At 39.7% G+C, this 27014-nt stretch overlaps 1 protein-coding gene across 13 annotated transcripts in view; it reads right to left on the bottom strand.

Moving 5' to 3' along the window:
- LOC114480571 (C-myc promoter-binding protein-like) overlaps positions 1–27014 on the bottom strand; it is a 105325-nt gene that overhangs the window by 18482 nt on the left and 59829 nt on the right. For 8 of the 13 annotated variants that reach the window (XM_028474877.1, XM_028474827.1, XM_028474885.1 and 5 more), the window contains 15 exons: positions 25688–25832; positions 24049–24224; positions 23704–23804; positions 22799–23014; positions 18445–18590; positions 18270–18308; positions 12044–12177; positions 11019–11151; positions 10492–10698; positions 10236–10364; positions 8304–8445; positions 7439–7558; positions 4644–4763; positions 4170–4319; positions 1514–2556 (listed from right to left, as the gene is read on the bottom strand). In XM_028474877.1, coding sequence (XP_028330678.1) covers positions 1514–2556; positions 4170–4319; positions 4644–4763; positions 7439–7558; positions 8304–8445; positions 10236–10364; positions 10492–10698; positions 11019–11151; positions 12044–12177; positions 18270–18308; positions 18445–18590; positions 22799–23014; positions 23704–23804; positions 24049–24224; positions 25688–25832 — 3001 coding nt within the window. The remainder of the gene's footprint in view (positions 1–1513; positions 2557–4169; positions 4320–4643; positions 4764–7438; positions 7559–8303; positions 8446–10235; positions 10365–10491; positions 10699–11018; positions 11152–12043; positions 12178–18269; positions 18309–18444; positions 18591–22798; positions 23015–23703; positions 23805–24048; positions 24225–25687; positions 25833–27014) is intronic. The other 5 variants (XM_028474893.1, XM_028474918.1, XM_028474909.1 and 2 more) reach the window with 3 other exon arrangements.

The following is a 27014-nucleotide window of genomic DNA, read 5'->3' as shown; positions in this document are numbered from 1 at the left end:
GTAGGGTTCTTTTCCACTTGGAATTTCATTTGTTTTAGTATTTTAATCTTATTTTTCACAGTAGGTCTGTGTTTAGTTTAATTTCTGTATGTCTGCGAGTGAGTCGAGAGTTCCTGTTTGTCTCAACACACACTGCCCTGTCACTATGTGTGTGAGAATGTGTAGACTCCTCCCTCTTGTCTTCACTCAAGTGTCGCTTATCTCCTAATTACCTTCCTGCACTACATAGTGAGGGAGTTTTTTATTCCCACTGTCACTAAATGCTTGTTCATGTGGCTATTGTTGTTGTTTTTTTTTTCTTACTATGAATTTTAGATTTTGTTAAGCATATTGAGATGACTTTGTTGTAATTTGCGCTACCTAAATAAAGTTGATTTGATTTGACTTAAGCTGTGCTTGTACACAAAGTGTTGGTTGGTAAACCATTTTATTATTAGTTAGTATATCAATCACTAAATATAAACAAAAAACTGTTAAAAATGTATTAGTTGACCAGTACTTACCCAACATACCTAAAACACAAATATAAGAAAGAATTAAAGAAAATATTCAAAAGATGTTAAAGAAACCTGTTTAACTTAAAACCTTTTGCCAATTACTGAAGAGACATTTAAAACAGTGACTGTACATCGCAGAAAAATTTGATTATTAGTTTTATAAAAACAATTCCAAATGTTGTTTAACACATCTAATTCTTACAGGTTGGGATTTGTCAAAGCCTTTTTTATAATAAACCAGTTAATAAGGTTTCAAATCATGATAGAATGTCAGCGTTCTCTACATCATTAACTATAATGAACATTTCAGGATTATATTCATTCTATTATATTAAATTGTAAATAAACCTCCAGATTTTTTCTGATCTACCACAAGGGGGAAATTTAGAAAATGACCTGATTATGGGCGTTCCCCCTAGTATAGTTAAGACATGCCCAGTGATTGAAGCCCCACCTCCACAGCACTGCACAGATGCACATAGCGCTGTCAATCAATGCTCACTGAGGGCGGGGCCAACAGTGACGGTTAGTGACGTCGCTGATCCAAAAAATAATCTCAGCCAAAAACAACATTTTATTGTAATAGCAGCATTCAACCCATAGAAGGCAGTCACTGACATTTTACAACTAAAAATGCTAAATTTAAATACTTAAACTAAAATGTGAAGAGTGGGACTAGGATCAATAAACCACATTACTTAACTTCATACCTAAGCATATACAGTATGATAAAAGCTGATAAAAATGGTTTTGGGATTGACTTGTACTTTAAAGTTGCACATCCTCAATTTATCAGAATGAACAGATAAGCTGTAAGTTTATACAAAGTTTGAGTTTTCGTGTTAATTTGTGGATGAATTAATGACTGAACATCATATGCATGAAATAAATTGACAATAGTGGAAAACAGAAGTGAACCTATGACTGAGCTCTATGGGACGCCCTACACAAGATGATGCAATTTTTGTTTGTTAATTCCCATCAAAGTGTTTTAACAGATCAGTGATGGTCCATACCTTGGTGGGAGTGGTGTAGGTTGCAAACCTCGAGTACCATCGACTGGCCTTTTCTGCTACACCCTTCCCTGCAGAAACCATGCTGGTCTTGAACACATCCAGCTTGGGTGTAAGCAGGGTGTCCAAAGTGAAGGAGGAGGAGGAGGGAGAAGGCGTGGCCAGGCTCATCCTGTCTGCACTGTCCCGGTGGGGGCTCGGGGTGGTGCTGGAGCTGGAACGAGGAGGTGACGACCACAGGCGCTGGCGTGAGATGGGCCGGGAGGGCGACGGGGGCTGGAAGGTCCTCGATCGTGGCACAACGGCCGTCCTGAGGGGGGCGCTGTGGGGCAGGCTGGCTCTGCGGGGGGTGGACACAGAGGCAGAGTGGAGGACGGGGCTGGTTTGGTCCTGTAGGTCCAGACTGGGCGTGCGGCTGCTCAGAGGACTGCCCATGTAGTTCATGTATTGCTCGATCTCCTGAGCCAGGTTGCGGCTGGTGCTGGGGGTGCTGGTCTCGCTCTCCTCGGGGTCATCGTTCTGTTGCTCTGCTGCCAGAAGGGAGAGAGGATCGTTGCCTGTTTGAATTCCTGTACGTTTGACAGCTCCTCTGCACACCTGGCCAGCTGTGCCACTGCAATCAACAGCTTTCCTCAGAGGTTTTAGCCTTGTCGACTTCTTATCCAAATCCAGATCTTCCAAATCAAAAATAGCCTCCATGTTACTCCTTTCTTCATCACTAGAGTCCTGCCCTTCTGTCTCCTCTTCCTCGTAGTGATTCTGACTGCTGGAGGAAACCCGCTTCATCCCACAGAGCACCAGTGAGTGAGGCCTCTTACTCCTGCTGAAGTTTGCACCAGAAAGGATTTTGGCGTCTGCTCCGAGGTGTCCTGCTATCTTGTCTGGGTCGGTTTCACCCTGCTTCATGCCAAGGCCCAGGACGGATGTGCTGCTGCTGCTGCCGACCACCTCCTCCAGAGCGCTCCGATGTCTCCTCAGCAAACTGTTAGTCTGGACTTCACCGATCTCATCCAGAGAGGAGGTGAAGAGGAGACCTGCAACATGACCTGACAGGAAGAAAGAAGGAATCACCGCTAATACAAAAAATTACATTTTGAGTGAATGGATGTTGTAATAACAAAAGGACCTGTGCTTTCTTAGCATATACAGTGTATACTTATAAAACCTATATAAAAGAACTCAAGTCATGATGCAAAAGTCGAGGTGTCGCATATCTCAATACACCCGAGTAGGGCTGGGCGACAATTCTGGGCTAAATTTGCTGATGCAAAATTTTGGCTTTTTTCCCTATAAGGGACAGCACGTGTGAGTGAGTTCTGTAGTGTGGCTTGTTTAGGGGAAGGTCTGAGTTAGGATGCACTCAGAAATCCATCTGACTATGCTTTTTATGCTGTTCTGAGAAGTAGCGAAAACAGTGACTCCTAAAATGAGTATTTTAATACAAAATGAGCTATAAAATATTTTTAATTTAATAATTTTCTATATTGCCAAAATAGAAAACTTGATCCATCTTGAATGTCGTCATATTGCCCAGCCTTACACCCCAGCCGATGTGTATAGTAAGCAATTGCCTTAACAATTAAAAAAAACATCATTTATTCTGTCTTATTCTACAACATCTATTTTGCATTCTTCCTTTTTTCGTACTATACTTATTGTTAATTTAATGTGGTATGAATGTGAAAAGCTGGCTATTCATCTCATCTTTAGTTTTCTAAAATTAGCCATTAAAACAGAGAAGATCTTTACGGTTGCTGCAACAGCCCATGTCTGCAACATAAATATGAGCCACTCTGTATGTAAAGCTTTCAATAAAACAAAAATTAAGTGTTCTTACAAACTGTTGGCCACAAAATCTATACCTGCCTCACTAGATCCCATCTCACTGAGGACTCAGAGTGACATGCACCATAGACAGGAACACAAATAATAGATAAACAGATAAAAATTGTAGTTCAACAAATCGAAGCATGTCCGAGTGTGGTACAGGTACAGTGGCATCATCAAGAAAAATGTCAAATCAAAGCCGAGTCTGTTCATTTTCACACTCTGACAAGTTTTTTAAAAAATACCTCTGTTTCTGTTATCATGTGTTTATGTAATTATTAGGGGATGTATTTTTTTCGTAGACTGTTTTTGAACAAGTAATTAAATACTTTTACCAGGTGGCAGTAAGGAGTTCAATAAGGCTAAATGTCCAGGCCTGGAGAGACTCTGTCCTGCATGTTTGAAGATACAACCCTGTTTATTTTGAAAAAAATCATGTTTTATAAATTTAACAAAAAGTTGATGTGAAAACATTATCTCTCTATTCTTACAATAAACCTATGTCATCATCAGTGCAAAAGAGTTGTGATTGTTTCCACTTGTTTATTTGATTTAGTTGCTTCATTTGTTAAAATATATAAATAAATTATTCTGGTTTAACCATTTTACATCTGGTTTTGTTGCATCCCTAATTCCTATATCTAAAGGGATCGTGACAGCTGCACAGTTCTAGTCCATTCTCTTTGCTTCATTTGAGTCTGTTTTGCAGATCTTAACCTTACCTCTACTGAATAGAGAAGAGTTGTGTTTTGTTTTGTTCGTGAAGGGAAATGAAAGTTTAAAGAACATTGTCCAGACTAAAACCGACTTCACTGTGAGTTTCTCTGATCACCTGCGCTGACGGAGCCCTTGGGTGCACAGGCTGCACCGTCGAATGGACAACTGCTGCGAACAATGCCGCGCCGTTTGAAGGAGGAAGTGATCTCCTGGTCCAGCTGAGGGAGGCAGTCCTTACTTCCTTTCCCACTCTCCGTCTCAGACACTACAAAGAGAAGAAACAACTTCAAACTGGGGACTCTTTATAAAACATAGCACTCTGCCTCAGCCCTCTACAGGCACCACAGGAAGGTCTTTGATGTTTGAGGAAGGGAAAAAAAGAAACAATTTCTCTCAGAAGGAAAAACAAAAATAAAAAGCAGAAGGGAAATCCCACTTGGATGTAATTTTATACTAATGTGCTGGAATATTATGATCCAAAGACATTTTTTTTGTAGGGCCTCTGTGGCCCATAACATTACAGCTGATGATAAGGGAATACAGTAGATGCTATTTAGAGTTAGATAGAGGCATCAAACACTATACTAACAGGAGCTGCAGTCGCTCTCTTTCTTGTCGTCTTTGTCGGGGGCGGAGTCCTGTATGGCTGCGTCTCCTCTTCGCACTTCGTCTTTTGACAGAGAGTTATAACCCAGGTCTGACTGATCTCCTAAAAAAAAGACAGAGAGGAAAAAGAATAGATACGATAAAACATGAAGAGCAATTTATTGGACACATAAATATGTACTTTAAATAACGGCACAATATATGTGAATCCAATATACAGAGTTTTACATTAAAGTCAATGTTTTCTCTTCTATTTATTACAAAATAATACCATGGGCTGATTGGGATGCTCTACCAGGCCAGATATGTCCCACAGACCATGAGTTTGACATGTCTGACAAAGAAATGGAGGATTTAAATCCCAGGATGTTGGAAGATAAATATCAGTTTTAGTGATGTACTTTGCAATAATATACAATTAATTGATATGGGATCCTTCTTGTGCATGGACAAATGTTTATTTAAAAAAAAAAACTAACCCTGATTAACTAATAATTTGTTATCATTTATTTAAGATTTGCTGAAGAGCCATAAGCATTGATCACTGCTGATTGGCTATGATAAATCATATGATTCTATAAGTAGGACAGGCACAAGTTGTACACGAGTTGTATATTTTGAAAAAACGGTGTCAGATTGAATGAGGAGAAATAACCAAATCCTCCACCAGACAGAAACTCAAAGAGATGCGTTTGTTTTCTTTTCCCTTCTCTTTGATGTCGTTGCAGCAGACAAAAAGCAGCTGAGCTGAGTGAGATAAAGGATTGTCACAGTGTCACTGGCTGTGAGCGAAGCAAACTTTTTCACAGCCGCTGATGGACCTGACTGCTCGTTTTTGATGCCGACTCCTCCGATTATGCCTGAGCGTCTCCAGGCAACTGCCGGAGCTCAACTCTTTGATCCTTCCCATGAACCTAAGACTTTAATAAACCAGGAGGCTGCAGCAGCTCGGCTGTAATTCACTAGGAACTGATGTGCACAGAAAAATTGAGCCTGTGGTTGGTGATCTACAAAGGAATTTATCACGATCATCCCATCTGTTCCCTCTAAGACAGGGGTGTCAAACTCATTATGGTTCAGGGGTCAAATATGGACTAGTTTGATCTTAAGTGGGCTGCAGATTTTAGGCGGGAAAATTAGCAATTTCAACATGAATTTGCATATCCTTAGTTTGTACTTTCACGTATAAAAGATATAATAATGCATTGGATTTTATATAGCGATTTATCATAGACACTCAAAGGGCTTTACAGAATTAAGGAATTTTTCTTTCACTCCACACTTAGTGGTGGTAAGCTATTATTGTAGCCACAGCTGACTTAAGCGAGGCTACCATAGTGCGCCATCAGTCCCTCCGACCACCACCAACACTCACTCACTACATTTATACTCGGCACAATGACAAATACCACTGGAGCGACTGTCCCCCACTGTGGCAGCTGGAATTCTCAGTGGTCTCCCATCCAACTATTAACCAGGCCCAGACCTGCTTAGTTTTAGAGATCTAATGAGATTGGACAATGACAGGCTGGTATGGCCATATGCTAAGTATTTAAGGCACCAACGAAATCCAAGCAATAAGTGACAGATATCAGTCCTGCAAGATCTTCACTTAAATGGAAGATGGAAGCTAGCCTGTGGCTACAATCTGGCACATTTACATATTTGTTCATCAATGTCCTGGTCACAAATAAGTAAGTAAATAAACAAATAAATAAATGAATACATTTCCTTGGTTTTGCAAACCAAATTTTATTTTTTGGGGGAAATTTTGTAAAATAATTTGAAGAAAAATGCAGGATTTGGGAAAAATTGACTGTTCTTCCAACAATTTGCAATTAAAAATGACTGCCATCACATAATATAAGCAAAGGAAATACTGTGGAATGTTATTGAATGCACAGTATGTATTTAGGGGGGCTGAATAAATTGATAATTTACATAATGATTCATTTTTAATTCCTCCTGCGTGCCAGATTGGACGCTCTAAGGGCTGGATTTGCCCCTCGGGCCTTGAGGTTGACACGTGTTTTTGTGCCCAGGAGCTGTAGTACATTCAGACAAGTTTGGTTTCAAAAGGTCCAGACTGGAAAAAACAAAAGAAATAACTGAACCTTTAAAAAATATTGTGCCGTAACTATTATTTAAAGATGTAAGTAAGATCTGGGACAGAACTGTATGAAGCTTAGGCTAATATTTATTGTTTCTTCCTGTGAATGTTGTTGCAAAACTAAAATAAAAAGGGCTGAATTTAGCCTGCAGGCTTTGAGTTTTCCACGTATGGTCGGAGAGCTTTTAGCACTCTGAGAGGAAGCAGCACCACAATCCAGTAATCCAATGTCAAGTGTTTCTGGTTAAATTTTGGCCTTAGATGACAAAGACACATCACACTGAGAGAAAGAGTGAAATCAGCAGGCTGAAAGACTGCATAGAAAAACAACACGGCGGTTCAGGAAAGAGTGGGTGGGACCACAGAGGCATGGAGACACAAGGAAGATAATGATGATGAAAAGATGGCTAAAGAAGGAACATCAAAGCTTCTTCAGCCACATGAGACAGGGAGGGTGAAAGTTGGCTTTTCTGAGCTCAAAGTGTGAGGGAGAAATCTCACTGTCCATTACAGGCAGAGCCAGAGGGAAGGCCATAGTGTGCACGCACAAAAAGAGGAAAAGGAGAAAAACTCAAGTAGGAAGTGAGAAAAAAAATGCAGAACAGTTTCAAAGTGTCTGATGAGAAGAAAAAGAAGAAGGCAGCTGATGAAGAGCGGAGTCCTTCTACCTGTGCTAGATCTATCGTCCGTGTTGTCTACTCTGACGGTGAAGGAGCCTGGATCGGCAACGTTAGCCTCAGCAGAGCTATCCAGGCTGCCGTGACTCACTGCATCCAGATCACTGCCATCTGCCCACAAACAACAAGGTGGTAGATTTTTATTCACTTCGCTTCCAATTGGATCTCCCAGTAGAGCACTATGCTCCCAGTCTGCTGGTTGATGTGACATTCCAGAGTGTCAGTTATCAGAGATGGTTCAGTTATCAGGTTCCTGTCTGAGGAACCATCTCCCAGCTTTAAGCTGTCATGCAACAGGTCCTTAGCTGTACACAGATCTCTAAAGTGGTTATAAAGCATTGAAGGACACTTGTAAAATAATCAGTAGGGCTTATGTTTCAAATTCGGTTTTAAGGTGTGCCCATTTTCATTTTATTGGCTTTCTCTACTTTGACGTAGAACTACTGAAAAACATTCTAAAATCATCACAAAAAGGCAAAATAGCGAATAATTTAATGTAAATAACCATAATTTTCTTCAGAAGTGGAAACGATATGCACCAATCTTGTGTGATTAATGTGACCGGTTGGTCTTGCAAGATTTCAAAGCTTGAGCTTTTGCATTAAATTTCACTGTTCTAAACACTTGATGCACATTTAGTCACATATTTAATGGGGATAATATGTTAAAATGTATCATTTTGTTTCAAAACATGTAAGTTAGGGTACTACGCACCATGTAATATAGCTGTTAATTTTGTGATTTCTGTCCGTTTTCTTTAAACATGGAAAATGGGAGGCTTGGAATCAATGGCCTCAGAATTTCTAAGCAGTGAGAGAACATCAGGTGTTTCTCACACTCTGGTGACATCAGGTACCTGACAGAGGGCTCTGAGTGACGAGGGTGTGGCGGCGTAGCCCCTGTTTAAACTGCGCTACACCCAGTAGGACGTTTCTCAGCTTCATCCACAGAAAGTATCCTCCTCTGGTGGCTGAGGGCCACGTGCTCTCCAACACGGCCTAGACGAGGAGCACAAGATAAAGACAAAGACCATAAACACTTTGAGTACATGGTAACTCACTACCAAATGTTCTTAGACATTAGAACTAATTACTCTCATTTTACTTGTTTGTGAAGAAATACATAAAAACCTCAAACCAAGCTGTGTTTTATAATGTATGATTTTTTACAGGATTCTCCATCAAAGACGTTAAACTACAGCATTATTTGATCTTCTACCGTACAAAGCAAAGCAGCTGTTGTCGGTCAAGTCACGCTCAAATCTTTCAGTTGGCATCAAATATAAAATCCGTGCACCCCCTGAGAAAAGCACCATCAGTATGCTGCTGAACACAACAGGGTTAATTACTCCTTCTGTAAAGGCTCTGACAAACACAGCAGAGACTTCTAATCATAGAAAGAGCAATAATGTCAAGCAAAGTGAAGGGAGCACATAAGAGTAATCAGTCCATACTAAATCTACACTTAGCATTTGTTATAAGGCATGGTATATTGGCCGGCATGTTGCAAATGCATTGCAACTATTATACAATTAATATTACATTAGTCATACATTTTTTCATTTTTTCAGTTCATTCAGGTACTGTTGATTGTGCCATTTTTGTTGGGGCAACTGTATTTGAAGTTTTGCTTGAAACACAGAACACAAAGTGTTTGGACCCAGCCCATTTTCTCCAAAAATCACATACCCAAAACAAATAACGTTTTTTTTTTTTTTTTAAAGCTTCAACATGGCCTACGTTGTTATTTTTTTTTTAGATTGAAGTAAGACCCTTAGTGGCTACAACTGATGTGAAACTTTGGAAATATATGATACTGAGTGACAATAAATCATGTTTTAAAGAGTCTGTAGTCCGCCTAAAGAAAACACAGAGATTTACATCAAATATAAAGCCACTTCTCAATAAGGAAGGCTACAAAGTCAGGAATTATTAAAATAATGTATGTCTTTGCGGTCATTGGGCGGATTTGTAGGCTGCAAAATGCCTGGGTATCAGTAATGGTGGTGTCACTCTGACGATACAATATGGATTCTTTAAAATATGGAGTTTATGCACCTTGAAGCCACTTTTGTTAAGAAATTAAAAAATGTAAAACAATTTGTCATCATCGCTGACTTTTGCTGCTGTATATTTTCTGGCTTTGTGGAGTTGTTTAAAACGTAACATACCCAACCTGTATCTCAGTAGATTCAACTCGGCCTGTGGTTTCACATAGTGCCTGGCATTAGAGCTCTGCATTTATTTTGTGAAGTATAAGACAGAAAAAGGCTGAGTTTGCTGACCTTTCCCTCTTTGAATATAATGGCCTGATGTGTGTGCTGTGGTCTTTCTTGTGAATTTGAGTTGTTTACAGTTTTAGCTGAGTTTTTTAGAATTACAGAGCAATATAGAATGTGTAATTTTATTCATTCTTTACAACATTTAGAGAGTTATGGAGGCAAGAGCAGGGTTGGGAGTGATTTGAACTGTGAAGTTGAGTAAACCTTCTCTTGCTCTTCCTGTTTTACAAACATAGCCTTGAAGGAGAAGCCATGTAGCGACCATCCTTAAATAGAGGAGGGGGGGTTGAGAAACAATCTCTCAAATATTTATAATCCCATCATCTCTTACCTCCTCAGATGACTCCACAATAATCTATTTGAGTTAACTGATATGTTGTTATGCTAATGAGTCACACAATAGGTTAAACAAGGCTAATCTACTCCACAGTGTAAAATGGTAATTTCCTGTTTTGAACACATCTTCATCACCATCATCATGTCTTAACGTGTGTGTGTGTGTGATACCTTGTTGTAGTAGCCATAAGTGATGGCGTTGGGATGAACTCCAGCCTTCTTCATCTCAAACAGGACCCTGACGGCTAGCACGGGCTGACCGTGCTGTCCACACAGCTGCATCAGCACCCGGTAGCACACCTAAACATCCATGTAATAAACATAAACACAAAAAAGATTGCAAAAAGTTCCCCAAACATACCGTATTGTTTAGAAGGAAAAGGGAAAACCAGTGCTCGTGACATCCGCACATAAAGCCTGACTTTACCTCATCAGGTGGCTGCAGCTTCTTGGCCTGCATCTTCCTTAGCACGTCATAGGCTGTGCGCAGAGCTCGCACTTTGGAGTGACACACCTGCACGTACGCAGGCAGGCAGATGAACCACAGGCCGTAACAGTGACGGAGCAGACACTTGGACCACAGCTGAGGGACGGACGAGTTCTTCTTAGCAATCTTCTGGGCTGATTTGATCTCCTTTAAGAGAAAGAGAATGAGCATGAAATATGATTTGAATTCAGAGAGAATGAGGTGGAGTGAATTAGGATCCTCACACTTCTAAGATTCTTCATAAATACTTAATATATTCTTTCAACTAGTAAGAAAGAAAGTCCAATTGTTGCTACCATGTTTTCTGGCAACGTCTCAAATCTAGAACAGAGATGGGCAACTTTAATCACAGTGGGGGCTGTAAAAATGTAACTTTGATGAATAATGACCAATCTGAGCATGAGGAGCAGGAAAGAACAAAGGGTTTAGTGTTGTCTTTTGTAGGTGCTGGTGCCAGTGTTGCAAACCTGTTTGGTGCGTCGGAACATGGGAGCAGGGCTGGTGGGACAGCTGTGCCTGGCAGCGAGACGCGACGAGTGAGTCTTCAGTCCTTCCACGGGGTCAAAGAGGTCGAGACTCAACACAGGAAAGCCATCGTACCTAAAATGTGAAATTATCGTTTCAACTCAAGCTTCTAGAACTAGTAGACAGTTGTGCATCCAAGTCCTAATTTATTGAAGCTGAGCTTGCATGTTCTCTCTGAGTAGGCTTGTGTTTCCCCCAACAGTCCATCAGTAAGCCTTGGTAAACAGGGTTTATTCATAAGATTGTTATGGGAGCGAAACCTAAGAGCATTATAAGTATATTTGTAGAAGAAACAGTACAATTTTAGAGTTGAACCTTTAACGTGCTGATACAGAATCATTAAATCATTTGATTTAAAAAAAAAAAAAAAAAAAAAAAAAAAGGAGTGTAAAGGCTAGCTTATTATCAGGCTCTCTGTACAGGAGCTATCTCGGGCCGGACCTGAGCACCTTTACTACAGAATGATTGGAAATATGAGAATTTGGGGTGTGTGGTAACACTTTACTTGAAGTTGTATACATAAGGCTGACATTACGTTATCATTATTATGACATGATACCTGTCATTAGTATGAATAAAGTGTGTCATTAAGTGTCGTCCGTTACCCTAACCCTACCCAACCCCACTAGATCCCTCCATCAAAACCAAAAAATACAAACATAGCTTCATGATACCTTATTCATTCTAATGACTGATAATGACAGCGTAATGTCAGCCTTAATAAACTTCAAATAAAGTGTGACCATAAAAGCTATGCTGTTTGAAAGCAAATGTTTGACTGTATTAAGGTAATGCACACCCCATTAGGCCATTAGAAGTGAATACTTCATTATTCACAAAGTAATTTTCCAAACATTATCACTTTTTAAAGTCATACAGGCCAAACTGAGACTATAATGTACAGTATTGAGGTTTCTATACCTATGCAGGCCTGTTTATTACCCTAATATCAGTTTTGTTTATTCACCTGTAGCACAGTGGATGTTCTTCCCCCTCGGGCAAAGGGGGAAGCTCTGGAGGTGTGATGAAGACCGTGTGCTCACTCCGCTGGGATTCATCAGTCTCTATCAACCTGCTCTCCTCCAGTCTGTCACCGTCCAGCTGTAAAACAACCAGCAGAGACACAAGCAGCAGAGATCAGAGATCATTTTACAGTTTAGTTGGTAGATGGATTACAATATTATACTTGTATTTATCTGTAATATATTTGGATACTTGTACATTTCTATTATATTTTCCTTGAGGTGTACGCTTGTATTTAATCCCTATATAATAAACAGTCTTATTAAATTATGTACATTTTCTTTTCCTTTTCTGTTTTAGTGTTTCTTCTTTTCATTTAAAATATTTGTGGAGCCTTGTGACCATGTAGGTCGGAGCAGCGGTGTTTCGCCCTCCAGAGGCTGCAACGCCTGTTTAATTAAACTTGGTTAGATGGCGTGTCCGCCCTCTTCCCCAGGTTTATTGGTGCTTCTGTCTCTATTCTTGAGTTAACTGAAGGTTTAACTGCAGCCTTTGCTGGTGAAAGTAGCGTTCGCGTCCCCGCTCCCCGCTTACGGTGTTGAGGCTTTCACGGAGCAATATATGTATGAGGTGTAGCTCTCAACTGACTGTTTTGTTGTGTTAGAGGTGTGTTATCTTCTTCCCTCAGCTTACACGTTTTGACTATTACACTGGAACGTTAAATAGCCTTGTGTTAAGCATTAGCCACCGGTGCTGTGCGACATGTGCCTGCTGTGTAAATGGTGTTCGCACACCTTCCCTCAGCTTATCACATTCACAATAGTGGGCTCCCACTGTTGTGCTACCTGTGGTGCCCTCCTTGAGGTCAGTGATGGCCATGACCTCTCTCCAAGGTGCCTTAGTCCTGACCACCGTAAAGAGGGCTTATCTGGCAACCCGTGTATGAATTGCAGTTACATGCCTCAAGCACTGAGGGTGTCTCAACTGGAGCAGGTAGCCCCTGTGGTAGGAGAAGACCCCTTCCTCACTCCCGGACAGCTGCCATCTTTTCAACCTCGGCGCTCGAGACGCCGTCGTGTGTCCACAACTGGGATTGACCTCCCCAAAAAGAAGGTGAAAGCTGAGCGGCAGCTTGCCTCAGAGGTGGACCATTTACACGCAGAGCTGGAGGGGATGAGGTCCCTCCTGCAATAGCGACACCCCATCACTGCTGCAGAGGAGATGAGGCCACTGACCCGCCCTTGCCAGTGCTTTTCAGGGAGGACAACGTTTTCTCTCTGGCCGCTCCAGCCTCTCACTTCCGGGAAGATGAAGGTGATCAGTCCTCCATGGTTTCAGAGCCGGGATCACCATCCTCAGCTCAGAGCTTGCTAAGCAAGACAGTGGATAACCCAAATAACCCAGCAGGCTCAGTGAGCCTCCGGGAACGCCTTTTTCAAGTGCAGTCAGCGCTCATCCGTCTTTTCCGTCCCCACTTGAAGGGACAATTTGAGAGAGCTCCATGCTTACTGGAGGGATACGAGTGCTCTCTCTCGGCTTTCGGCGGATGGCCGAACTCTGTCAGCCATGTACGATGCTGCAGGAGCCGGCCTGGAGCAGATGCCCGAAGTTGAGCCGGCCATAGCATCCCTCATTGTGTCACCAGAGGAAACTCTTTGGCCATCGGTAAGGTGCCCTCGACCTCAATGTCGAGTAACTGACAACCTCCTCGTGAAGTCCTATAATGCTGGTGCACGGGCTGGACATATTGAAAACTCCTTGGCTCACCCTTGGCCAAAGGGCCTCCTTTATACCTTTCCACCGCTACCTCTGATTTTGCCAACACTTCAGACAGTTCTTCAGGAGGGCCACATGTTGGTACTGGTGGCCACCTTCTGGCCAGCTCGGACATGGTTCCCCCTGCTGCGCAAATTCTGTTTCAGCGTTCCACATTGTCTGCCCCAGGTTTGGCATCCCAATCCCCACCACCTTCACTTATGTGTTTGGCCACTGAAAGGCCTTAATCACTACTGATCAGATGTGCAGAACCTGTCAGGCAGAATACCAGAGCGCAGTCCACTCGGCTACAGTATGCTAACGGATGGAAGTTATTTGTGGAGTGGCGCGAAAACCATAGGGAGGACCCAGTGCTGTGCTCAGTCCCCACATGGAGTCCCCCCACCCAGATGGTACAGGTGTGAAGTTATGGCCGAACACTGCTTTTATTCCCAAGGTGCTGTCCAGTTCAAATTTTAATCAGCCTATAAGGCTTGCACAATATGATCCCCCATTGGGAGAAGATGGGAACAAATCAAAGCTCTTGTGTCCAGTCAGGACACTGAGATTTTATATTGAAAGCACTGCAGCCACTCGGACATCTCCAAAGCTTTTTGTTTGTTATGAGGGTCCCAACAAAGGCTCTGCTCTCTCCAAGCAGCGCTTATCTCACTGGATTGTAAATACTATTCACCATTCATATCAGGTGTCAAGCCACCCTATACCATTGGGTGTGCGTTATCATTCTACCAGGAGTGTATCTCCATCTTGGGCTGTCCTTAAGTGAGTGCCCCTGGAGGAAATATGTGCTGCTGCCTCATAGATGACACCATGCACATTCTCCAGATTCTACACTGTGGATGTTGCTACTCCTCATCCACTGGGCGTGGTCCTTCAATCTTTGGAGGCTTCTCAGTAAGGTTGGTGTCTGTGATTCCTCGTGGATACGCTAGTATAAGTCATTCATGCTTTAAGCACCGCCTCTGGCTGTCAGCAGGGATGAAATAGAATGAAAGTTACGAATGTAAAACGGTTCTATGAATCTCAAATGACCACCAGAGCGTCATGTCACTCAGAATCCTCATGTTCCCGCGAGAAAATTCTGTAGGAAACAAACCTCGGGTGACACCGAAACTTATTACCCAGGGGTCACAGGTGACATTGTTGGTATTTAAGTTTGTAAAATGAAATAACCACACAGTTTGTTATTTTGATTTTGTTTAAAAACGGAATAACCAAAGAACAAAGGGTACACAGGTAAGAAAATTACAACAGTTCAAACACTATTCCTGAAAATAGAAAAAACATCAAAATTGTGAAAAAGTATGCGACTCCTAAATGTGCAGCGATTGACAATGTCAATATGAACAAGACAAAAAGTGATCTGGTAAAACTTTGTTTTACCAGATGTTTATTGTTTTACCTAATAAACATTGAATATCAAAGTATCAAAACTAAACATCAGTCAGTCCACTTGTTCAACGTATTCATTGTTTAGTACACAGCAGGTAAGGCCAAGATAATTACTTTGAGCTTTTTTACATTAGCAACTAAAAATAAGTGAAAATGTCTTGTTATTTTAACAAGGCAGAAAAGAGACGACTCATGCTGACTACAAATTGGTGATACGTGGCTTCATGACAATTATTTTACCAGAGCCTCCAACGCTCAACACTTGAAGTGAATCTTAATGCAGGCAGTTGGAGCCTTGGGGTGGAAATAAAATAAAATTACAAACATTAAACAAAGCCCCATAAATCAATGACAGGCGTTGGTGCCATTGCCATGAGTCTCGTTTGTGTGATAGCGATTCAAGTTTAATACCAGATTCAGTCCCAGTAGAGAGGCTAGGAAAAGAAACACATTACGACTTTATTATTAGAAAAATTAAAAAAACAAAACTTTGGTTTGACGGTATCATAAACTTTAAAGTGTCAAAGTGAGCAACGGTTGTAACAACAGCGCAATAAGGGAGTGGGACTAAGGGTCAAATATTCAGCAGAGGAAAGGTGAAAGAACACAATATTTTACAGATAAGTTGTGTGTAACTTAATGCTTCACTCTTCAGCAGATTTCTTGTGATTTTAAGCAGTAATGCACATCTAAATATTTTAGCCTGGCTCACGTGAAACAAAATTTGTGCCAAATATGACACCGAGCTTAACAATCCTAAAAGTTCCCAGTGTTTGTACAACAATGAAAAGCTTCTGTATTAATATCTGAAGAGTTAAACTGTGGAACAGACTGAATAGAGAATTTAAAATAATTCTGAGTATAATTTTGTTTAAAAAGGAGCATAAAAAAGGATTCTTCAGAGGTATTCTGATAAATATTTAGCACAAGGTGCTCGCTCGTTATTTGGAGTAAGAAGTTGCAGGGTATGGTACATTTCTTTGTAAAGAAAGTATGGTTAGGGTAGGATTAGATAAGTTTATATTTCTTTCCTGAGCCACGGGCGACCATGGCTCAGGTGGTAGAGGGTCGTCTTCTGATCGAGAGGTTGGGGGTTCGATCCCAGTACCTGACTATGTGTCGAAGTGTCCTTGGGCAAGACACTGAACACTAAGTTGCTCCCAGTGGTTGACTAGCGCCTTGCATGGCAGTCCTGCCCCACTGGTGTGTGAATGTGAGAGTGATTGGGTGAATGAGCTGATATGTAAAGTGCTTTGGGACTGCTTCAGTGTGGGGATAAAGCGCTATATAAATCAAGTCCATTTACCATTTATACTCCTTTTCGTTCATGTAGACTGAGATGTGTAAGAATTTGAAGATGCAAGATACAGTTTTGTTGTTACTTCTTGATGTTAATTTATCTTATTTTATTTTAAACTGCTTTTACGTCGTCATTCAAATGATCAAAATAAATAAATCAAAACACCTCTGTTCTAGGTGGTTTATATACCGTTGTTGTTTACAGGTCAAAGTGGTAACATTACAGCAAAATAATGTCAAAATGCACTTTTTTTTTTTTTTTTAAACCAAACTATGCCACATGTACCCCCTGAACTTAAATACATTTGACATCCAAAGCTTAGGGAATCAGCTAAGGTGATCATCATCCTCATCATCACTCACAGACGAGTGCGGAGGCTAAAAAGGAAAATGGACAACTTGGGTGAAGTGTGGTTAGGCCGCTTTCTTCTTATGTAGGGACTCGGATTGACCTTCCTCCAGGTTGCAGAGGTGACACTCGGTTCAACTCCACCCTGTTCAGCCATTTTTGTAGTTTGATAGAAGAGATACGATTATCTAGCGGCGCAGAAACTTTTTATTCACACGTTATTTACAAAATGTCAACAACGGAAGACTTGTCCATCCAGCCTTACATGTTCGAGCGAGAGTTGGAGCCGGCAGAGCGAGATGAAAATGAAGCGAGCAATGAATGCTAACAAAACAATGACAGGGACGTCTTATCATCACACTTTTTAGCGTTATTTACAGCTTACCGAAGTGCTCTGTTCGTCATCTCCAAAGATAGAAGGAATTGAACCCTCAATCAGACGAAGTCTTTCGGCAAATCCTTCTTTATACTGGCGGTGGTTGCAAAAGCAGTCATCCTTGAAGTGCTTCGCGCACACAAAAATGACCTTACCCACAGATGTGGGTACATTTCCGTGGAAAATAAAACTCAACCAGGCACTTCGAAAAGGTTCTGATCCTGGGGGACGGTGTAATGAAGCGTGTGGGTTACTACATCTAACAACCGAACATTTTGACTTATCCTCTCGTAACTTCGGCATCCTTGTTGGGCCTGTGCTGGGCCTGTGTTGGGCCTGGAGTCGATGTCCTAATTTGGCAGTTCCGCTGCAAATACTGTGACATTATTGTAAGGCAGGAAAAACGTAATAGAGAATAGAAAAATCAAAACAGATTGAAAAATATGACCTAAACAGAATATAAAGATATCAACGGAGAACCTGAAGAGACTAATTTGAACTTTTCTGTACTTCTAAACACTCTAAATATACAACAAAATGCATTTAAGGGCTAAAAAAGTGGATTTAGCATGATATGTCCCCTTTAAGACATTTTAATGACAATTAAGGCCTTATTTTTAGATTTATGAATTTAATGCCTTTTAAGACTTTTTAAGGATCCGGGGAAACCTTGTCAGTATACATTCCACTTCATATATGGTATTCCCCAATAAAATGTTTAGGAATATAGAGGAATCATTCTCGGAGGTAATGTTTTTTTTAAATGATGGGTATTGTTCTTTATGGAGGCTGTACGTTTTTCAAGATTTAAGTGGTCTGTGAGTAAGCCTAACCAGTGGTTTATAGATATTTTTGTTTGATTTTTCCAGTTTAAAAATATAACTTTTTTTGCAACAGTTAATGATATTAGCATGAATGGTATGTAGGGATTGGGAATGGTTAACGATGAAATATCTCCAAGTATTGCAATAATGCTTCCTTCAAGCCAATATTCAACCCCCCACCTTTTTAATTACAAGTCTAGTACAAATGTCTTACCTTCCCTCCTTTCTCTGCAATCCGCTCTGTATTGTAGAGCTGTTTGCAAATAGAGGCAGAAATGGAGAAAGAAAGCAGACAAGCAAGACGTTTTTGGCAGAAAACAAAGGGTGTGGAAGAAATGAAACGCCTGCTGAGGAATAAATAAAGTCAAGGATAAACGGCATCATATCACCTTGTCCACGCAGTCATCGAAGAAGGCCAGGCTGGCGTCTTTGTCACTGACGAATGAGCACTCCTCAATGAAGCGGATGAACATCTGTGTCTTGGTCATGAGAGAGTAGAACTTCTGGTGCGAGCGGTCGCGGCTCTTCAGGAACCCTGAGGATAGAATTATTCCTTGTTAGGGATGCAAACTTTTTAATAATTTCACTCATCATATATTTATAATTAGCTACAGTAAATAAAAAACTAATATTTACAGGAATTCCTCAGAAGCCGTGAGACCTTTACGACAGAAAGCTTTTTGCACAATATATTTACAACCTCCATCTGTCTGGGTTAGGGTAATGCACGCCACGGTTTTATTAGCGTAATGGCCAGTTTGGGATGTTTGACAACATAGTGGAGAGCTTCGCTAATAGAATCTGAAAGCAGTTTAACTGGGTGATGAGAGGCTGAGAGCAGGATGAACGGCTGCTGTCTCACAGAACAGACGGCGTCGCCGAAAACACTTCCTCCCGGTGATAAATATTTGAATTCAGACTTTGGCGCTGACCACATGTCATGTAAGGCAGGAGATCCCGAGTCGATTTCCTGCTTTCAATTGATTTATCAACTGTCGCAAATCAAACACAAAAGGACATGAGCTTTGCTTTGCTCTACTAACTCTATGAAAGAGCATCAAACAGCTGCAGCTGGTTCAGAACGCTGCAGCTCGGGTCTGAACCAGAACAAAGAGGTCCTAGGTCATTAGTGCAGTTTTAAAGTCTTTACACTGGACTTTAAAGTTCTGCTGCTGGTGTATAAATGTTTGAAATGGTTTGGTCCAGAATCCATCAGTGAGATGTTAGTCAGATATGAACCCAGCAGGTCTCTCAGATCACAGAGTGGAGCCCAGAGTGCACAACACATGATGACGCTGCTTTTAGTTGTTATGCTGCAAAGAACTGCAGCAGAGCTGAAGTCAGCATCCATTGTGAACATTTTTAAATCAAAGTTAGACACTTTTTTTCTCTACTGCAAATGACTAAGAGGGAGATTTTTAATCACTTTATTGTTGATTTCATTTTTTTTGCTATTGATTTGAAGGTTCGTATTGATTTTTAAACTGTTTAATTTGTTCTGTTGCATTTTTTAAATCATGTAAAGCACATTGAATTGCCTTTTAGTTGTTATGCTGCAAATAACTGTTTTTACTGCTGATTTTAAAATTCTTGTAGGTTTTTAATTCCCAAACTTTTCACAGTCCTGTACTGTGCTACAGGTGAATAAACAAAATGGATACTAGCTTAATAAACAGGCCTGCATAATACTGTACGTCAGTGGTTCCCAAACTTTGCACAGTCCCGTACCCCTTCAGACATTTAACCTGAAGCCATGTACCCCTACTACTGCACACTTAAAAAACATAATGTAATGTCAGATACAATGTAGCCCTGCAGTGAAATGTGTCCCTGAATTTGACCTATCCTGTTCAGGAATAATATATAATAAAATAATAATAATCTGTAAGCACACAAGAAAACATCTTATTCAGAATTATCACTTGTTTGCTTTATATAATTATTTAGCCTACTGGCATTTTCAGTGATAAAAAAAGTAAGGATGCACAGAACTGAAAACTGAAATGTTTGGCTTTGCCAAAGTTGAAAATCCAGTTTCAAACACGTACGTTTGGCTAGCACAAAAAAATGTAGCTCTCATCATATTTGCTCTTTTTTGATAAGATCGTTTTTCTGTCTCCACTAGAGGGCAATCTTACAGAGGCTAATGTGTAATTTGTGGCAATGCATTGAGGCTCCTGGCTGCTGCTGTATTTATTTATATTTTAGTTTCCACTGTTGTCACGCTGTTTTATTATTATTTTTTTTCAAGTAACCCCTATGACAATTTGCGTACCCCTGGGGGTACCCGTACCTCACTTTGGGAACCTCAGATGCAAAGCACATTGAATTGCCTTCTGTATGAAATGCACTATACAAATACATTTACTTTCTATCATGTTTTGACACTAAAATAACTGTTTTAGTGAATGCTGTTTGTGTGATAGTGCTCCTCTGTTTAAGCTGCATCATGGATTCAAAAATGACAAATAAACCAGTTTTTAAAAAAATAAATAAAATTCAATCACACCATTGTAACATTCTTCTATAGTTTCTCTTCGAATAGCTTGAAATGTGGAGCAGCTGTGACAGGATTTGACATAAGCTCCAGCTCTGTCCCTGAGGAGCATCTCTATGATCTGGAGCCGTGGACCAGCCTTCATGGATGTGAAGGTCACACTCAGCACTCAGGAGCTTTATCTGCAGCTGTGATGCGGACTGACTAATCCTGAGTCTGAATACAGCCTTGAACCTCCACCACCTCAAACTCTAATCCTGCCACTCCGACAGATTTATGTGTATATATCTCCAAGGGTGGGACAGACACTTATGAAAGCTCATGTTTTAAACAGCTCCATCTGTTCCTAGAGGGCAGCAGGAGACAGAGTATTGGTTCACTCATCATGAAAACCCTTATTAATGCTGATCAGTCAAAACAGTGACAAAAATGCTACTCTTTGATGGAAAAAGGGGCTTGTAGTTTGACACCAGCTTCAATATTGTTCTGGCCATGGATCCAAGTTGAGGATCTGAGGAAGTAAAGCTATCTATGTAACTGGTTATGCTGGTTAAATCCTTGGTTTTTCTGATCCTTGAATATGAAACTAAACCTTTCAGATCAGGGTTGAACACTTGAAATTACAACTTTCTTGTCAACATGAGTGAGAGGGAGATTAACGTAAGATTAGATTGCAATTATTTGTCATACTTGTTAATGTCGTATTCTCTCTGTATTGAATACCTTTTACATTCTAGGTTGCCTTTTAAAATCTGGCCAAGGACACCAGATGAAAACTAGCCTCTTTTGGCTCATTTACAGCATGTAAAATAATCAATAAATTTAATTTTTTTGATGAATATATAATGTGGGCGGATAAGCTGTGGGGTGCAAAAATTTGGAAGGAAGAAATGTGAACACATTAATGAAGTACACGCAATCTAATTTATCAAAACTAGAGAGGTTTACAGTGCTTGTTTTTGTTTTATTTAGTAGGTCCCATTGGCAGGTGGTATTTGTAACAGCCTTACACAGAGTGATGGAAGCAGTAATGTGTAAGCAGAACAAAAGGACAGGAAAAGAACAAATCCTTCATTTAACCTTTTTGGTGTATTGAGTAATTGAAGTCTATATCGGCTTAACAGGTGGATGCAATGAAGGATGGATGGAAATAAACACGGTTATCACGCTTGGACTGGGACGCTCTGGTGTGGTGTGATGTGTCCGGTCTGGCTTTAGGTGGAATAAAAAATTAAACAGCCTGTGGCACCACTTCCTACTTTTACACAGCACTGGGTGGCTCTCTGGCAGATGAAACATAAAACGTGTAACGATGTGATGTGAATAAAGGGATTAAGCCCCTGTGGCCTTTTTGCCTATTCCTGCACAATCTTTTTTTTTTTTTTATTGATTGCGTTCTTTGAATTATGTGCTAAATAAAAGAATGGGGGGAAAAAAACTGTCAGGTTGAACAGAAATGTAGGAAAGTTATTAATTTATTTCTAAAGTAACATAATCCTTCTTTTAGTTACGTAGTTTTTGGGAAGTGACTAGTAATCAGCGGTGAAAGTAACAGATCACAAGTATTCACGTTACTGTAATTGAGTTGCTTTGATAGGTACTTGTACATTTTTTGAGTACACTTTTAAATCAGTGATTTTACTTGTGCTTAAGTCTGTTTTAAAAGAAGTAAAGTAATTCGTTACATTTCTACACCCAACCGTTACTGAGTAAATTATAATTTTTTGTTTTGAAATGATCAACAAACATACTAAACAACAATCAAATTTTTTTTAAGAATTGTACATTTTGACAATCCTTTTATTTCATACAGATGACTTTGAGGAAAATAAATTAATGAATTGTGCAAGATCTTCCTTTTTAGGTTTATACATGAGATGTTAACTGTATGCAAGGGGTGAAAGTACTATTTAATTGGGCTACTTTTTACTTGTACTTGAGTATTCTATGTATAACTTTTAATCAAGTAACAGTACTTCTACTTGAGTAGGATATACTGTATCCGTACTCTGTACACCCCTGGTAGTAATGGTAACTGATTTGTGTTTTTTGCTAACTGGTCCTTTTTAGCTCCACAGCAAAGCGTGTGCAGTCATGGGAACTCTATGAATGAACAGTTGTTCTAAAGGCACTAAAGGGATATTCTGTAGATGATTTCTGATCGTTCTGTGTGAGCTGGGAAAAGCACAGCTGGGTTGAAACACTGCAGCTTTGTATGTAAGAGAGAGGAAGAGTCCTGCTAATACCTTGGAGGTCAAAAAGCGAGCTGGCGTCCGTAGCTTTTTCAGACGGTGCTTGGGTGATCGGACGCAGGAACGAGCGGTAGCCTTTCAAGATGGCGGCCATGAAGCGCAGGAATGCCTCCTGGATCTCCAGCTCCAGCGTGTGGAGACTCTTTCCACAGCTCAGCTCGGATGAATCGCTCATGTTCATCTCCAGCAGCCCGTCGGGACGCTGCTGACCTGCACATGAACAGCACAGCAGCTTAGCAGCTGTCCCTCATGTGTGATGTAACTAGCTCATTAGGACACAACATAAAAAAATTGAACAAACAGTAGTAATCAGGGTTGGGATTTTTTTACTGGTAAAACTAATATTTGACGAAAAAAAAAATCAAGGGGTATACTTACAGAAAAAAGGCTCAGACGCCCACACCAAAAACAATAATACCAATATTTTCATGGATAAGGAAGCCTAACAAGGTAACCAACAGATAAAAAAAAAACTAATTGGATGACAGATAATATTTTTTATTGTATTTTACAGCTGATTTAAGACATTGGTCAAAACTGACTCCTTATCATAAGAGATGCTAACAGAAAGCTAACATAAGAAGGTGGTTACATTTTATGGGGTTTTTACAGAAAAAAGTAATTGTGAATAATTTATTTTTACTAATTGAGAACGTATTTGTAATTGACTTTCAGGAGAAAAATAATAATTTCAATTGGAAAAACTGCAGGTCACCGTAATCACAATTGAGTTGTAAATGAACATGGTTAATTGAAAATGTAATTTTAATTGAAAAAAATAAATGACCCCAACCCTGGTAGTAATAAATGTTTTTTAAAAGAAGAGAGCGAAGAACAAAGAAGAGAAATTTGACTGAAGCCATGAAACTGGGTTTATATTTGTGCAGCTCAGCACTCACCTTCCACCAGCTGCTGGTAGAGGCTGCTCAGCACATTCATCAGGTTTTTACAGGCTTTCTTTGGCAGGAGCTTCCATGTGAGCGCTTTCTTATCTTCAGTGCTGGAAAAGAAAAGTTAGCATCTGAGCTCTGGAGGAAGGAGGTAGCCAAAACCAACATTAACAGCGGTCTGAGCGGCAAAGTCGGACCACCCCGACGGCGTTGGGCTCAGAGTGTTTGCTCGAAATCACGTGAACTGCTGTGACAGACTGAAAGCTGTGGTTTGCTGAATTGGTTTTTATTCCTAACATCAGAAGCTTGGTTAAATAAACTCATCTGTGAGGAGGTCTTAGGAGTGATGCTCACTGGAAAATGGTGTTTGTGTCCAAATCCACGCAGTTGACGTCCGGCGGAGGGTCGTAAAGATCAAAGTAGCGAGAGTCAACCCCTACGATGAACGGACATGGAGCACTCAGGACATCAGCCAGCGCCAGCGGGCAGAGGGGGATATACGGACACGGCCAGTGGAACGGAAAGATCATCTATGGAAGAGGGTGAGGAAAGGGACGAGCGGTTTGATCACAAAGAGAAAGCGATGACATTTACAGGTTATCAAAGTGGTTTCAAAGCAATTAAAAACTAGAATTAAAGCAGTGTAATTCTCCAACACACAGAACTGATTCATGTCATCTTAATTAAGTCTTGTGCTGGTACACTGGACAAAAGCAAGCACAAGGCTCAAGTTTCATTATCAGTCCTTGTAATTACATTGCCTCAACATTCTTCATGCTACAGGAAAGACAAAAACACCAAACCACGCTACTAGTAATGAAGGAGCTGCACAACCTCACGTATACAACAAACAAACAATAAGGTGAGTAGAAAGAATTTGTAGCCAAACAAATGAGGATTATATAATTTAGAATGCGAAATAAATCATGAAGAACACACCATCGTCTGCTACAAACAATCAAAAAGGGTTTTTTTGCTGCAGGATGTAAACTAGACCATAAATTTATGGCGCTAATCCGAATCCAACTAGTCCTTGCTTGAAAACTGCAGCGTTACTGAACAGATAGTCTTTAAAAGTAACGAGGAGGAGCATTCAAAGTAATTATCACCCACTGCTGCACAGGTTAACCCATGAACCCACAATGAACACTAGCAAACTAATTTTGACATTTCTCAAAATTAAATTACAAATTTATTTTAGCACATCTTACATATACAGATATATATATACATATATATAATGACAATGATACATGATGTATTGTAAATGTTGTAAAGTTTTACTAACAATTGATTCATTACCTAAACCCCCAAAAAATTAATGGTAAAAATGTTTTAGTTTAGCAAAAATATGAAAAATCTTTAATGTCATTTTACAAAAGAATACAATAATATTCAATTTTTGAGAATTTTTTTCCAAAAAAATATTAAATATCAGTATAAAATTAGTAAGTTCCAACGAAGTCATTTGATTGGACAAGAGACATTTGATGAGTGTTGATAAAGAGTAATAATAGCACTGGGACTTTTTACAGACATTATCACTCCACTGTTCAGGTGTTCTGATACCCGTTGGAAAATGTTTGTGTGTTGCCTGGCAACAGGCTTGTTTCCCTTCAAGTTGGGGACCTATTTGTTTTGGCGGAGCCAAATAAATGTTGAGATAAAAAAGAATTATAATCTCTCGTGGCCTAATACTGTTGACTAATAAAATGTTCTTGTAGAACTGTTGTGTAAAAGCAATATCACACTCGAGGTCATGCTTTTGTCCCTAACCACAGGTACCACTCCGTGGAACATTTGGTGCCAGGCCGCAAAGAAAAAAAATAAACGTTTTAAAAATTATGTGCAGTTTTATTTTGAATAAATTCCCACTTCTGCTTTAGTGCTCGTCTCTCTGGTGCCTGATGCATACATAACCCAAGCAACGTAATGCACCTACCACACACACACCTGTCAGAGTGTACAGGATATATTAAATGGAACCACTCACAGACACCAGAGCCTCAGTAACGCTGGTAAGTACGGCCGGCCGTAGCGAATGAACCAGGATCTTATGTTCAGTGACGGCAAAAACAAGCAGAGTGACTGCGTTTTCTGGTCCGAGGTTCTGGAGCAACGTAGAAAATCGTCCTCCACTGCACAAAGTACAAGAATGCAACATTTACATTTGTTAATGCCAGCACAAAATAAATAATATCCCAAAAATATATATATATATATATATACTGTATGTCAATGAAAAAACATTGCTTTACTATTATCATAATAACAATAAAGATAAAAAACATCTGCTTGATTTTCTAACCACAGATTTGTGTGAGCAAATGGTTTAGCATTTGAAAAAAGATGCTAAGCTTACTCACCAAGCAGTCCAATTTATTTATAAGTAATTGATAATCAGTGCATGTCTTTTTGTCTGGTTTAACATCGTGAAAATATTTTACGACTGCAAGTTTCTTGACGTAATCGTCTGGGAATGTGCAAATGATGCTAATTGATGCTCCTAAATCTTGACAGGCTAAAAAAAAAAGAAATCAAAGCTTCCAATTTCCACGGTTTGAAATGTCATTAGCAAATGGCTGTCAAGGCAAACTGTGAGTCGAGACAAAATAAAGCAAGTGCGAGCAGATGACAAAATATTGATCAGAAAAGGACTTTTGATGCAACTAAAGGAGCTGTTTAACTAATTAACAAATGGTGAAATATTATGAATTAAAAAATAAGACTATTACAAAGACGAAATAAAAAATGTTCCATACATATACTTTAAACTTATTTTTCTTAATTTATTTATTTTTTATCCAAAAAGGACATGATTAAAATACTCAAAAAGCTTTGGAAATGATAACCTAACTTCCACATTTAGGTGTAAAACAATTAAAAAAGAAAAAAGTCAAGATAATTAAAAAAAAACACTAAATCATGAGTAAATAAAATGAAACAAAATGGTAATGACAGGTAGTTAGGCATACGCACACACAAGCACATAATATTCATAATAAAAATATACTAAATGAGGAAAATAAAACAAAAAACTAAATATTTATACAAAAAGTACACAAAATGACAACAGAAATGCACAAAAAATACAAAAAAGGCTCCAGAAACACACAAAATGACTCCAAAAAACATATATTACAGAAAAATACAACAAACAACAAAACTATAAAAATGACTGAAAATACACAAAAACTAAATATTTATACAAATAATACACAAAATGACAACACAAATGCACAAAATTAAACTACACTAAAAAAGATGCACAAAAAGACAACAGAAAAATACGAAAATACACATAATGACAAAAAACCAAC

This window comes from Gouania willdenowi, chromosome 3, assembly GCF_900634775.1.
Source record: "Gouania willdenowi chromosome 3, fGouWil2.1, whole genome shotgun sequence".
In the NCBI taxonomy this organism is placed as follows: Eukaryota; Metazoa; Chordata; class Actinopteri; order Blenniiformes; family Gobiesocidae; genus Gouania; species Gouania willdenowi.
This window is presented reverse-complemented; position numbering and strand designations above follow the sequence as displayed.